This window comes from Gymnodraco acuticeps, unplaced genomic scaffold (genome assembly GCF_902827175.1).
Source record: "Gymnodraco acuticeps unplaced genomic scaffold, fGymAcu1.1, whole genome shotgun sequence".
NCBI classification, from domain to species: domain Eukaryota; kingdom Metazoa; phylum Chordata; class Actinopteri; order Perciformes; family Bathydraconidae; genus Gymnodraco; species Gymnodraco acuticeps.
This window is the reverse complement of record NW_022989810.1, coordinates 1,584,207-1,599,196: the sequence shown is the minus strand read 5'-3', so window position 1 is coordinate 1,599,196 and position 14,990 is coordinate 1,584,207. Positions and strand designations below refer to the sequence as shown.

The 14,990-nt window shown below is 40.4% G+C and overlaps 2 protein-coding genes across 3 annotated transcripts in view; one reads left to right on the top strand and one right to left on the bottom strand.

Moving 5' to 3' along the window:
- The window catches only part of LOC117554309 (antizyme inhibitor 1-like), a 35,885-nt gene that overhangs the window by 19,469 nt on the left and 1,426 nt on the right, over positions 1-14,990 (top strand). For both annotated transcript variants that reach the window (XM_034228698.1, XM_034228706.1), the window contains exon 10: positions 13,820-13,935. In XM_034228698.1, coding sequence (XP_034084589.1) covers positions 13,820-13,935 — 116 coding nt within the window. The remainder of the gene's footprint in view (positions 1-13,819; positions 13,936-14,990) is intronic.
- LOC117554321 lies at positions 571-5,226 on the bottom strand. The gene is made up of 5 exons (XM_034228712.1): positions 5,096-5,226; positions 4,423-5,013; positions 4,124-4,276; positions 3,548-3,640; positions 571-1,342 (listed from the first exon to the last, which is right to left on the bottom strand). The coding sequence occupies exons 1-5, from the start codon at positions 5,129-5,131 to the stop codon at positions 1,031-1,033; spliced, it is 1,185 nt and encodes a 394-aa protein (XP_034084603.1). The 5' UTR covers positions 5,132-5,226; the 3' UTR covers positions 571-1,030.

The window sequence follows — 14,990 nt, the reverse complement described above, 5'->3', positions numbered from 1 at the left end:
CCGCTGCGAGGCTCCGGCGGCGAACCCCCCCCGTTCATGACCGAGCTCCGCTAGCACACACACACACCCCCCTCCCCCCCGTTCTCGGCTCCCACCATAAGTAGGGATGGGTACCGAGCCCTGGTATTAAACGGGCCCCGGGGCTGAATTATTAAAGACTGTGGTACCGTTAAGCTCCGACGTTAGCGGTCTTTTTATCGGTACACTGATAAAAGTATTTCGTTCAACCAATTTAAAAAATGTAGGGTAATGGTTCACATCTATACTCTATAGCTTGAGCCAATGAAAAATAAATAACTTGCCTCAAACAATATTTCTTATGTCCATGGAAACTATTATATAAGACTTGGCACAAAGTATATTTTCTTGTTGAAGGAAGTCAATTAATTTAAATTCTATATTTAATCCAAACAAATATAGATTTTATCAAACAGTTTTTTCTCGTTAAAATTAACTACATATTATTTGTTTTATCCAATCAAAAATGTATACATTTTGTTAAACTATAATTTTCTCATTTAATCTAATCCAAAAATATATAGATTACATCAATAATTCTCATTACACATTGTGATGTTTATTACTTATAAAACAAACAAATTTACAGGGTATCTGCATTGTTCAAATAAAATGTAACAATTTAAAATACATAGAAAAACTGCACCGCAGTTGTATGCCTAAAGGCATAAAAATGAAAAATAATTCTTGCCAGAAAACAGTCAAGTTTCTCAAGGGTCAGATTGGAACTTTGAAGAGCTGGCAGCCAAACATATTGACCTTTGAAACCAAATGCGTACGCAACTTGCGTACTCTACCAGCCAGAGTAGAGCCCATCAGTGCCACAGGGTAATTGCTATGACAGTTTTTATATTTTCAAACAGTTGAACTTCAGAATGACGAACCATAACTAGTCACACAACAGGTGTGTAACCTTTTCATTCTCCAGGACAGTCACATACGTTTTCTGTGACTTGTTATTGTCTTTATAATTTTCCATTACTGGAAAACTTGGACGTGTAGGAAACCTGAACTAAGCTCTATTGTAGAGCTGGTCATAGAGCTTCTTGACCTTGGTGGCCATGCCTTTCGGGTCCAGCTCCATGAAGACTTTCTGGATATATTCAAATGTCAATTTTAATGTCTTGGGATATTCCAGATTGAGAGCATAAAGGAAGCCCAGGAGAATGGCGACAGCATTTGCAACAGACGCCAACTTATTCACAACCTCTTGTCCCTCAAGAATGATGCCAATGTCTTCGGTTGCGGCTTGTGCATCTCTGATGACGAAGATTGCGATGGTTTCCCGCTGAAGAATTTGTCCAGCCTCATCCTTCTCCGACACCTGGAAAATAATTTAGGAAAAAAGAATCTGAAATCAATATAGCTTGGGTTTCCCCCCAGATGAATAGCCTAACTGTTAAGACATATCGTGGACGTCCTGGAAGGCCATAATTGGCTGTAAGAAGGAATTGTATCGTGATGCATAGCTTTGGCTCTTGTCTGTAGCTATTGTCTGAGCCAACACATCCTCACTCCCAGGTCGGCCTATGTTGACGTTATGTCAAGTCCCCTGTCGGCTTTTTCCAACGCAAGGGGGGGGGCCTTAGCGTCCATTTTCAACTTTCCGGGATGTCCATATGCTTCTATGGACGCACGGCATTCGTTTGTGTCGACTGTCCTTAAAGGCAATGAGAGCGTCCATTCTCATTGGATAACGGAGAATTGTACACCCGGAAGTAAGTATTCCCATTACTGACGATTGATTTTACAGTGATATCTGCACTACTCATCGACTAAAAAACACCAGATTATCCTTGTTAATTACACAACATTGATTGGTTTAAATTGTGTGCAATGCTTTTGTATTTTTCCCCTTCGATTCGGAGAAACAAATCTTTTTTCGGAGTAAAGGGTGGCAGAAGACACTACACTACCCAGAATCCCCAGCTATCGTCATGACCCACGCCATGTGCTCTGTTTGACAAACCCCGTGATAGTCCTCAAGCTCTGTGATTGGAGAGTGTGCTCCGAGGGTTACCGAGCCTCGAACAGCACTTGAAATGGGATGGAACCACGGCAGACTGTTCAAAACTGGATTTGAACGGGTCCACCGCGTCCCCGTCCCCCCAGAACTACACATGCTGGCTATTCTGTTTCTCAACATGTTCTCTATATGGCACGTCTCTACTGGGAGTTGTAGTTTTAAAAGACGTTTTCGTATTTCCCATAATAAGAAGTTGCCAGTATTAAACTGTGTACATCCCTGGAGGTTTAGGGGATAGGAAACACTCACATTTAACATATAATTAATAAATGGGTGAAAATTGCTCGTGCCCATAATGGGCAGCATTAATATACACACATGCCAGCTAAGGTCAGAAGAGCTTTATGTAACAGCTGGTCTTATGTTTGTGACCCCTCCTCTTGTTCATTGATAACATTACATTACATTACATTAATTGATAAGCCTGAAACATGCACTTGTCAAGGTTCAGAGGCAAATTTTGCAAATATGGCAGTCGCCATTGATCAGCTTAAGTTTAATACTGGCAACTTCTTATTATGGGAAATACGAAAACGTCTTTTAAAACTACAACTCCCAGTAGAGACGTGCCATATAGAGAACATGTTGAGAAACAGAATAGCCAGCATGTGTAGTTCTGGGGACTGGGTGGGGGAGGGGGGGGACGCGGTGGACCCGTTCAAATCCAGTTTTGAACAGTCTGCCGTGGTTCCATCCCATTTCAAGTGCTGTTCGAGGCTCGGTAACCCTCGGAGCACACTCTCCAATCACAGAGCTTGAGGACTATCACGGGGTTTGTCAAACAGAGCACATGGCGTGGGTCCAAACGATAGCTGGGGATTCTGGGTAGTGTAGTGTCTTCTGCCATCCTTTACTCCGAAAAAAGATTTGTTTCTCCGAATCGAAGGGGAAAAATACAAAAGCATTGCACACAATTTAAACCAATCAATGTTGTGTAATTAACAAGGATAATCTGGTGTTTTTTTAGTCGATGAGTAGTGCAGATATCACTGTAAAATCAATCGTCAGTAAGGGGAATACTTACTTCCGGGTGTACAATTCTCCGTTATCCAATGAGAATGGACGCTCTCATTGCCTTTAAGGGCAGTCGACACAAACGAATGCCGTGCTTCCATGAGCGTCCATAGAAGCATATGGACATCCCGGAAAGTTGAAAATGGCCGCTAAGGGCCCCCCCCTTGCGTTGAAAATGGACGCTAAAGGCCCCCCCCCTGCGTTGGAAAAAGCCGGCAGGGGACTTGACATAACGTCAACATAGGCCGACCTGGGAGTGAGGATGTGTTGTCTGAGCACGTCTTTAAACACTACTAGGACTGCCTATTGGTTACTCGCTGTGTTGGTGACATGTGAATTTGACTTGTACTCCTATTACACTTGTTGTTAGTCACTCTGGATAAGAGCACCTGCTAAATAACTAAAATGTTATGTAAAATGTAACACACATCATATAAAATGGACAGCCTTAGCTAGAATTTTAACACCTCAACAGTAATCTTGCCTCACCAGGAATTCTTTGATCAGGTCCTCCACCGATTCTCCCATGTTGAGGATGAGACATTTGAGAGCAATCTCCCTCTTTGTAGTGGTGTCAGTATCCTGCATGAAGACAGTCACAATAATTAATGTTAATTGTTCAGTTCGTCCATTCAATCAGTGCGAGTGTGCCACGGTTTCTTAATGTGGGATTGAGAGCTAGTAGGTTTTAGGTGATAAATGAGTAAGGATGCATTTAGACAGTAGAGACATGAAAAAAGAGCATAGTTTGGCGTGAAGGTAGGGCTGGACACTTTCATATCAGTCGATAAAATAATGATTACAATATCAGTCAATTAGTGTGTCAACCATATTAAGGCCATGAAAAAACAGCCAAGAATTCCCATTACGCCAAAATGAATGTCTAAACATGTAGATGAACATGAAGAATGAATGTGCCAAGTCTATGAAACCTCTGGCTAAAAGGTTGCTGTGTCGGATCAGTGACCAATGCTATAAATAATTGATTATGTATTGAAAGATATATCTATTGTTATTGAGGCATATATGTAAGTGAGCAGTAAAGTAAAAAACATCTGTACATACCGTTTCCACAAATGGCAGGAGCTTTGTCTTCTCCCGGATAGCTCCACCCTTCTTTCTGACGACTTGAATTAGTTCACTGCACTTCTCGTCAAGTTTCTGCATGAACCTTGCTTCAAGGGGTATTGTGGTTACTCTGATGAATTCTTCATTCACCTAGGGAATATAGGTAGTATAGGTATATATATATATATCAAAAACAGACAAAGGATATGTGCCTCATGCAAAAGCATGTGATTTAGCTTTACGTACATTTGATTACACACACATATACATACATACTATGAGTAAAGTTAGTGTACCTCTTGAACTTCGAAGAGTGCTGGCCATCTCTCGATCATTTCGTGCAAAGATGTTTTCTTGTCGACAATTTCTTGCCTCCGAAATGCGAACGTCCGAGCCATCTTCTGTCTTATTGTTTGGACATTGTTCCTTTTCTTTACCTCAGACAAGAGGGCCACTCTCTCTTGCTCCATGGACTCTGGTGTCTCGTTGAAATGCAGAGATGGGTAATGGTTAGACTCAGCTCGCCTAGGTTTCTTTATGTTCTTTGCTGGGTGGGCATCCGTCAGCAACTTTCTTTTCAGAGTATTCACAGTCAGCTCGTCAGATGATGAACTGTGTGATTTCAGGTATGTGCGATAGTTGTACATCTTCGTCTTGAGTCTCTGTTTCCATCCGTAACTGTGGTTGAAGGACCCAGGTTCTTTCAGACAGGGGTGTGTCTGTGTGAGTGCCTCTGCCACTTCACTGAAGTCTGCATCGCTAGGATAGGATTTGTATGAATAGACTGTCAGCGAGCGTTTCCAGTATGTTGGAAAGCATTTTAGAGCTGGGAGTGAGTCTAACCTGGCTTCTCTGGTACTCTGCATTTCCATCCCTAAGTTGTGTTTCTGTTGAATGAGAGAAAGTAGGGATGAGGAACACCTTGGGCCACTGCTCCTTTCTGTAGGTGTCCGAAGAAGGGCTGCTTACGGGTAATGTGTCACCCGAGCATGCAGATGAAGACATACTGGAATCATCTTGGCGTTGAAAATTAGCCTTATCCACAGAGTATTCCACTGGCTCTAAGAATAAAGTCACACTGGGTACTACATTAATAACTTTCAAAGTGCAGTGTGCGAAAAAGCACACGTCCCACCGTCCGGGACGTGTTATTTACGATATCGGACAAGTAGATCTTTCAATTGACTTGTCCGGTGGACAAGTGACGTTTTTCGCCCTAATTTATTGACAAATTATTGATACATTCAGTTTACAAAAGGCAGAATTCATTCGCAAATTGTCCGTGTCCGCCATTGTTCGTTTAGAAATGTTAGTTTCGGTTCTGCTTGTCGATTCCCCAGGAAATGCATCTCGCCGCTTTCTGTAGGCCTACTGTTAGACGGGGGCGGGGCGGGACGGGACCATGGATGTATAATAAGAACGACGACGTGTAGCACAGTGGCAGGGTTGGGAAGCAAAACTCGGTTCCGAGTAAGAACAAATAACAATTGTCCAGTACCGGGATTAATAAGAGTTGTGAGGACAGGAGGCGAGGCCGAGCCCCGCGGACTGCAGCTCTCTCTCTCTATGCTCCGTATCAGCTGCACGGTGCAGCTCAGCGTCTTTCTCTCTATCTACACACAGCAGATTCGCTGCCCATTTAACAGCCTCATCTTTGTCAAACTTTCTTATGTTCTTTCTCTAACACGTAATGAAGGTTATTAAGCGTTTTAGCTCCTATGTTGTTAATATTGACCACCATTTCCTTTATGAAGTAAAGCAGCCTCCCTGTCTGTGTCCTCGCGCTGTCCTCACATCCCCGGACCCCCAGACTCGGAGGAGCACAGGGATGTCAGTATTGTTTATGAAGCAGGGTATAGAAAGTACATTATTGAAATGAAAATACTATTTATTTACTTTTACAAACAGTGAGCCGCTGGGCAGCTGCAGCATGTGTATTGCAGGACATGTGTAAGCGTGCAAGCGTCTTCTAGTTGTAGAAAAGCGCTAGGCCTATACATCTAATGTATTATTATTATTATTAGGCCTATGTGTTGGACATGTGTGGTTGGACTCTGTCTCACAGGCAGGTTGCAGTGTAACATCAGAGGAGACTGGGCCAATTGTACATTCTCAAACTGCACCACTTAGAACTAACTAAACAATGCAGAGATTATTTTTATATATTTTATTCAATAACCGTAACGAAATTCAACAGTATGAAGTGATTTGTAAATACAAAGGAATACAGATTTGACTTAATGTTTTCATAAATATATTTTTCTCCCAGTTTGTCATGGGACTTATTTTTACCCTCTCAAAGAACCGGAATCGAGAACCGAAAATAACCGGAATCGAAAAGCATAACCGGAATCGTTAAAATCCAAACGATACCCAACCCTTTGTGTGATGCAGTAAAAGCTTACCGCTCACTTACGTTAGCGGTGTCGTAAAAAACGTGGAAAAATACGATGGCGAAGAAGAAGATTCCAGTGGCCCCAATTTTTGTCCATTCTGGACAAGTGAAAAATGTATTCGGACAAGTAAATTGCCAAACTCACTTGTCCATGGACAAGTACTCTCTAAAAACTTTTTCTCACACTGAAGTGGCAAGATCCTTGAGTTCTGAAGTTGAAGTTAAGTTAACCCAAGTGCCGAAATCAGGGTCATTGTATTGAAGCCGTATTTCATTAGTTAGACCACAGGAATTCGTTATTTCTTGGATGACTTCGTCAACCGAGGAGGGGATGCCATTAGGAAGCTCCAGCTTGATGCGACTGTCCTCTTCTAAAATCACCAGGAGCCGCGTGACGCCCGCCATGTTTAGAGATCCTCTGAGTGGGAGGGAAAGAAAGCAGGGTGGGGTTTGGAGAGAGAGAAAGAGATATTAGAGATGTGCTTTGTTCATGGTTGACTAATGATTGTGTGCTATGAACAAATAGTTTTACGTGCAACAGTAGCTTTGTTGAATTTAAATGATATGATCATTCATGTTAATTACAATGAAAACAAAATTAACCTGCATAATTCATCACATCCACTTTGCTTCTGACCCACCCCAAACAGATATTACTTTATGCTAACCTTAACCTTGAATATATCGCTTGAGTGTAATAAGCCGCATGGCCCCAACTGTGTAGTCTGCCAGGGGGTAAGGATCGGTCAGTTGAGATGCCTCAAAAACTTCAATCTCCTTTGAAGGCGAGATTTCGAGTTGATAGGCTCTGTAGTGTTCCATGTACCAAGAGCTTAGTTTCCGAACAATGAAGACCAATTCCTTTTTGAGAACCACCATCTGGATGATTTCCGTGAATGCAGGCATCCCTCTGATTGATCCACGAGCAAGGATCATTCCAAGTCTGTAGTTAAATCCGTTATAGATGACATTTTCGGCCAAAGAAACTTCCTTCACATTTGGGTTCTTGTGTTTGACAGCCTGTGCAATATCATCTTTCAGGACGTCAATGCTAACAGTTGAGAACTTTTTCGCTTCCAGTAGAGGCTTAGGAAATCTACATGAGTAGAGCTGGTGTGCCATGGATAACTGGTGTCTCTCTGCCAAGGACAACAACAAGTTTTTAAAGCAGCTAGTGTGTCGTACAACTCTCTTAAAAAAGCTATGCTTGGCTTCAAATCTTAAAGTCCAGAGAGAAACTAGAGGACCAAACTGATAGATTAGCTGTGGGTAGTGTTCCAAGAAGTGATGCTTAGGAAGCAAGTTGGAGTCTGGGAAAACCTCCTTAAACCGTACTCTATGCTCAGAGATTTTGAAATTCAAATAAGCTATCGTTTCGTCAGTGTGCACCGGTGTGACAACAAGGTCAACTATGTCCTTCAAGTCAGTGAGGAGATTCCAGGCAGGTTCATCAGCAGGCACTTTCTGTCCCAGGAGGAGCGGCAAAAACCTGATCAAACTCCAATTCTCGTGAGAATTGCCACCAACTGTTCTCCTTGTTGCATAGGTAAGAGGCACAGGATGGGGACAGTTTGTTTTATCTGTCCACTTGAAGGGGAAAGTTTTTATAGAGTCATTCAAAAATTCCAAAGTAAAGTACTTCTTCGAGGTGAACACAGAGAGACAAAGAGCTATTTCACGAGGAACAATTCCTTCAAATAGATCATGAACGATGTCTGGAGGAAAGCCAGTTGTGACATTAAAATGAGCAAGTTTTTCCGACAAAACACACCTCCTCTTAACACTAGGGGTGCACCGAATGGGAAATTATTGGCCGAAACCGAAAATAGGAAACAGTTGGCCGAAAGCCGAATGCCGAAAGGCCGAAAATTATTAATAGAAATATATATATATATAATGTATACATTTTTTACCAATGTTGTTCAGCTACCTGATTATGGCAAAACTTAACTTAAATAATATTCACTATTATGGGTCCATAAAACATTTATTCAGTACTTTTGAATGCATACAGTACATTTATATATGTCATGTATTATTGCTAAAAAACATTATATCGCAGTCTTAGTGTCGCCAACTCGTTTCTAATATGCAAAGACAACAAATGCGTCTATGATGTATTTTCGATCAGACGAGATCTCTCTCCCCCGTCTGTGTGCGAGGGGGCGGGGCAGTTTACACACACGCAGCTGCTACATGCAGCGGAGCACACTGCGGAGATGGCGGAGAGAACGCGCTCCGAGGTGTGGTTAAACTTTACCCGTCTCGATGTGGAGAATACTTGTTACCATAAGTGCAATAAGAGTTTAGCATGTAAGCACGAGCAATTTGTCTAAACATTTAGCAAAAGTGCACCGCATGCAGACGGAGGAATGTACCGGGTTCGACCGTCTTTCTAGCAGCTCTGTAGCCCCATCCACGATGAACGTTTCCACGTCAGGTGTTTTGTAGGCTAGCAGCAACACACGGAGTTAACTGCATTATACAAACATGGGTTAATGATTAGAGGTAACTGAGTTATTTAGTTTGTTAAAATTTCAGCTATTCTGTTTACAGTCTGTCATCAGATTATTTAATACGATTTGTTAAAGGCTCAGGGCAATCTCGATGACAAAGGTCAATGTCCCCCCCCCCCCCTGTGAGCCAGCCGCGAGCATGGTCGCCGCGTCTTTATTACGTCATCACAACAACACGTTAGGTTACCAACGTAAGCCTGTTCTGACATTCGGTGATATTTTTTCGGTGCCCTTTTTTGCCGAAAGCCGAAAGGGCCTTTTTAACCATTTTCGGCCGATAATTTTCGGTGACCGAATATTCGGTGCATCCCTACTTAACACCAAAACAATTGGCCAATGATTCTTCCTCAAGTGTTTTAAGATGTCTTGCGTGACCCTCCTCTGTCCTCAAAGAGAATGCTCCACTTCCTACGTCCCTCGTTTGAAAATCTAATTTCCGAGCTGTACAAAACCTACAAACATAAGCACTCGAAAAACTCTCCACAAAACCAGCAAGACTATGAGCACCTAGGTTGTCAGCAACAACACATTGCACTGTTCCCTTTACACATTTTCCTAACTTGGCCACAAATATTCCATGTTGCTCTAAAATAATGATGTCATTAATCAAAGGTTCAAGAACTGCCTTGTATCCATACAACTTTACATCATCACTTTTGATCAATGCAGCCAAGTAGATTGATGACAATGAAGAGTGTGAACCAGGTGGAAGAATGCCTAAAATCCAGTATATGGCACAGATTTTATGTATTTTGCGCGAAGTCCCAAGGGGATTACAAACCTTAAAATCATCTATGTACAGAATTAATGAAACTGCACACTCATTTGATAAAAGACTGTTTTCTTTAAAGTTCGCACCATCCCAGAGACATCTGTATACCTGCCTCTCACTTGACACTGATTGAAGTTTCTCTTTTAAATTAACTGCATTGCTGAGGATAGTCTCACAATTCAAAACCTGCTGCAACGTTTTTAGTACAGGAATATATTGAAAAGACCTTCTGTTCTTTCGGTCAATTACATATTCTACTGGTTCCACTACACAGAACTTACTTTTATAATATTTGTTGCGCCTCCATGCAGTAGATAATGGGCCTTCTTTTCCAATAACAAGTTGAATAGGATGTGAGGTACAGAGTTCTGTCGCTAACTCTTGGACAAGTGATTCATCTACCCGACAGTTATGATCCATAAAAAACTGTGTGATAGTCTCCTGAGTGACCGGCACAGACACAGTCCCAATGAGATATTGCAGTTCCTCAAGGAGTATATTTACAGCTGCACTTGACACCAGGTAGCTATGTTCCAATTTCAGTAAAACTGAGGCTAATTTTAGCTCAACATCTTTTCTCAAATCTCTAGGTTCTTCAAAAGTTGGTTCTTCAAATTGTAAATCCTCATTTAACTCAGTGTCACTGTTAACTGACTCCAAAGCAGAAGGATTGAAGAGTGATCTGTGAACTATTCCAGGTTTTAAATCTCTAACTGTACACACTTTGTGTTTTCTCCATTTATGAGTGTGGAAACTTCCATATATGTTGGTTTGATATGAACAATCAACATAAATACAAGGAACTAATTCATTATTTTTCAAATGTTGGCCAATGTGGTGAAAAAAGTCTGTTTCAGTAGTAAGTTGATTTTCGTCACAAAGATGGCACTTAAAATGTGAGATATCTGCTCTTGAGGATTGTTGAGAAGGGTGTTGTGTACAAAGATGCTTCAGTAGTGCATTCCATGTTTTACATGAAAATGGGCAGTTTTCATATAGGCAGGGATAAGAATGGTGCCTTCCATAATGTTGATGATCTAGTCTATAATGTTTTAGCAGTTCAGATCTTCTGGTACATGAATAGCCACAGTCCTTGCATCTCCACATCCATCAAATAACCAATAACTCCCCCCACCACCACTGAAAAATGAAATCCCCAAAAAAGCAAAAATCCCCAAAAAGTTTCTACTGTATGTCCAACCGTAACAGCAGCGATGAGAGGGTTGAGGCTGAATATATAGATGTTTCCACTCGAGAAAATCAATATCCTAGATAGGAGTGAGAGGAGTCTGAAAGAGGGAGAAAAAAAGAGAGATTAACTCATAGTCTTCAAAAACATCACCAATATAAATGATCAAATCAATGGCAGAATATGATTTAACTTTAATGCAATCAATATAGTTGTTGAAGACCTTTGTGTGCGTTCATCTAGCTATATTTTGTATCTACGATTGTACACACCTATAGTAAGGTTAACTTAACAGTGTTTTTCGATTGGACATTTCATATCTTGTTTGTCAAATTGACATTACATTACAAATTGCTGGGTGCGCCATTGTCTTTATCATTTTGAGATGCTCAGATCAGAGCAGACTCTTCTCACCTCCCATCTTAGTTGTTAATATTATTAGCAGGGTGGGCAATTATTTTTCCTGGGGGGCAAAATGAGAAACCCAGATTGTTGCAGGGTGCCAAACAAATGAAACTCAGGAGTAACCGCTAAGTTTATCACTAAATTAAATTAATAAAACATACTGTGCACTTATTTTTCAGGATGTATTATATTGGAAATCACACCACCCAGCATCTTATTAAGATAATTACATTATATGCAGGAGTCTTTGAACCAACTGCAAAACATTTTCCATTAACAAAACAAAAAATCTCTCAGCATGCCAAAAGATAAAAACATGCACTGCAGGTCCAAAAAGCGAGGTTGAAAAATAAAACTTGAAGTTGAATTAGAACCACCATGCGGGCCGGGCCGGGACCGCATGGTGGTATGCTAGCTGCTTGCTTGCTAGCTAGCTAATAGCTAATTAACGTTACCACTGTAAAATAAGTCACGGATAAAATGAGTTAATTTATGTAACGATTTACCAACGTCGACATCACATATTGTTACCAAGTCCAAGTGTATAGTTAAACTAAACTAAGTTTAAGACTTACCAACATGGACATCACGTAATGTTAGCAAGTGTAACGTTAAACTAAAATAAGTTTAACATTTACCAATGTCGACATCAAATAATGTTACCAAGTACGTTTGCAGAGAAATGGCAAAAATATATAGCACGGAAAAATAAAACTTGAAGTTGAATTAGAACCACCATGCGGGCCGGGACGCATGGTATGCTAGCTAGCCAGCTAATAACATGGTGGTATGCTAGCTGCTTGCTAGCTAGCTAATTAACGTTACCGCTGTAAAATAAGTTACGGATAAAATGAGTTAATTCATGTAACATTTACCAACGTCGACATCACGTATTGTTACCAAGTGTAAAGTTAAACTAAACTAAGTTTAAGACTTACCAACGTGGACATCATGTAATGTTAGCAAGTGTAATGTTAAACTAAACTAAGTTTAACATTTAACAACCTCGATATCAAATAATGTTACCAAGTACGTTTGCAGAGAAATGGCAAAATATATAGCATGGAAATAACAGTATGCTACGAAATACAGCAGCATAATTAAATTGTTGTTTTCACTTACCACAATGTAATGGTTGCTCTCTGTCTCTCCGGTGTAGGAAAAGATCTGTCGTGCTGAGAAATGGCTCTCTTCCTGGGCGCCGGGTTGTGTGAAGACGGTCCTGTTTTATAGCTTTCTGTTTAATGCGCATGTGCGGGCCTATGCGTAACCTTAAAATTGTATATTGGTCAAAACGGATATTTCTTAGTTGAGCTCTGAATTAAAAATATTTTCATTCAAAAAATATATTGAAAAACAAATTATTATTTGAAAAAATAAAACAAATAATGTTAAATTGAATGAAAGGAGAATTATAAATTGGATGGAGTACAGCTCGAAAACCTTTTTTCAGTGTACTGGAGACATGTAAAAAATATGTCGTGTATTATTGCTACACAAACATTATATTGCAGTTTTAGTGTCGCCAACTCCGTTTCTAACATGCAAAAAGACTGCATAAATGCTTCTATGATTATTTTTAGTATTTTCGATCTTTCTCCTCCGCCTGCTTGCGAGGGGGCGGGGCAGTTTACACACACGCAGCTGCTACATGCAGCAACACACACACACACACACACACACACACACACACACACACACACACACACACACACACACACACAGCAGAGATGGCGGAGAGATCTAAGCGCTCCGAGGTGTGGTTAAACTTTACCCGTCTCGATGCTCGTTGCCTAAAGTGCAATAAGTGTTTAGCATGTGAGGGCGGTAACACAAGCAATTTGTCTAAATATTTAGCAAACGTGCTCCACATTCAGACGGAGAAATGCACCGGGTTCGACTGTCTTTCTAGTAGCTCTGTAGCCCCATCCACGAGTAACGTTTCCACGTCAGGTGTTATGTATGCTAGCAGCAACACACGGAGTTAACTCAATTATACAAACATGGGTTAATGATTATAGGTAACTGAGTTATTTATTTTGTTAGTTTTGTTCATAATTTGTTTAGTTAGTTTACCTTATTTTTTTCTCCAAAAGAACCGATAAAAGTACCGTTAAAAGACCGGACCGATAAGCGTTATCGATAAAAGTAGTAGTACCGTTCAAACCATTTCAGATCTGTGGGAAACACTGGTCTGTATACAGCATACTTTAGGAACATGAGGAGGACTGTCAGGTGCAGTAATATGCATCATTACAACTAAACATGCAACGCAACTATTGTATGAAATATGCATCATTTCAAGTCAACCAGTCAAAGAGAACTGTTCAAATGTTTGATTTTGTATTCTTATATGAAACAAAATATAAAGCGCTCTGAAAAATGAATCCATTTCTCTCTACCTTCTCCTAAACAGATGATCCGTCTCCCAACGATGAGCCAGAGTTCCAGTACTACATGAACGAGGGGGTGTATGGATCATTCGCCAGCAAACTCTGTGAGACGCTGATCCCTGCTCCATCTGTTCACAAGGTGAGTCTCAAAGACTGTCTACATTTCTTTCCTTAATTTTATACACATCTGTTAGCTCAACATTCTAATGAATAATAATCGGTGATGCTTCCCTCTCATGCTCTGACTGAGCGATGATAGCTGATGTAATCAATGGGGAAAAAACTAATACGAAATGACACCTTCATTGTAATTAATCACTTATTATCAGGTACAGCTTTTTATAATTTGACCAGTGGTGAGCCGTCAGGGCCCTCTAGTATAATATTTGAAAACATTAAAAAAAGAAAAACTTTTTTTTTTCTTTCTATTTTTCATTAGTTTTACCAAAATAAAATCCTTCGAATTTGCCTGTTTCTGTTGGAATGTGAAGGGTTAAATGAAAGAAGCTCGTCTCTGCGAGTTACTGTGAAGACAGGAGCTGATTGGTGGTCCTGCTGTAAATTCACAGAGGGCCCGCTGCAGTAACTCAACGAGAGAGTTATGTCAATCATATCTTCCCTCTAAATGGGTGGGCTTTATTTTCGGGTCAGAGGGACTAGGTATAAAAGTCACGGCTCGCCACTGAATTTGACAATATTGAATTTAACCTGAAAAATTCACAGATGATGAAAAAAGTCACAATCAAGCGTTAAGGACGGAAATCAAAACGTTTATAAAAGGTGTAGCGTGAGATAAGAACATTGACATGCTTATAATAAAGCCTCTGTTAATAAATAATCCCTGCATTATTAATAGTCTCATCAGACTAAATTGTATTGTACAATTTGTACAACTGTTTTGCGCCGTTTACACACACTGTGATCCTTAATTCTAAGTTGTGCAAACCAAACATCACTTATTGTAAGATTTTGTACCTTTTTATTAACTTATAATGCTAAAATAACACCCAACAAATCGAGCCCAAGAAAATAAAATAAGTAAGGTTTCCAGACTTTACAGAACTGGTCAGATTTGGCATGAAGAAAATGTGTAAGATATTACAAAGAAACCTACACAAATAAATGATGTTCTACTTATACATATTTCTATCTGGCAACCCAGAATATATCCTGTTGAATAAGTCATGATCAAAG

Excerpts from the sequence above, each read along its gene's own strand:
- LOC117554321 (XM_034228712.1), bottom strand. The coding sequence starts at position 5,131 with ATGTCTTCATCTGCATGCTCGGGTGACACATTACCC. Across the intron at positions 5,014-5,095 it reads GCTCGGGTGACACATTACCC|AAACACAACTTAGGGATGGA; the intron begins GTAAGCAGCCCT and ends CTCATTCAACAG. Across the intron at positions 3,641-4,123 it reads TCCTGCCATTTGTGGAAACG|GATACTGACACCACTACAAA; the intron begins GTATGTACAGAT and ends GTCTTCATGCAG.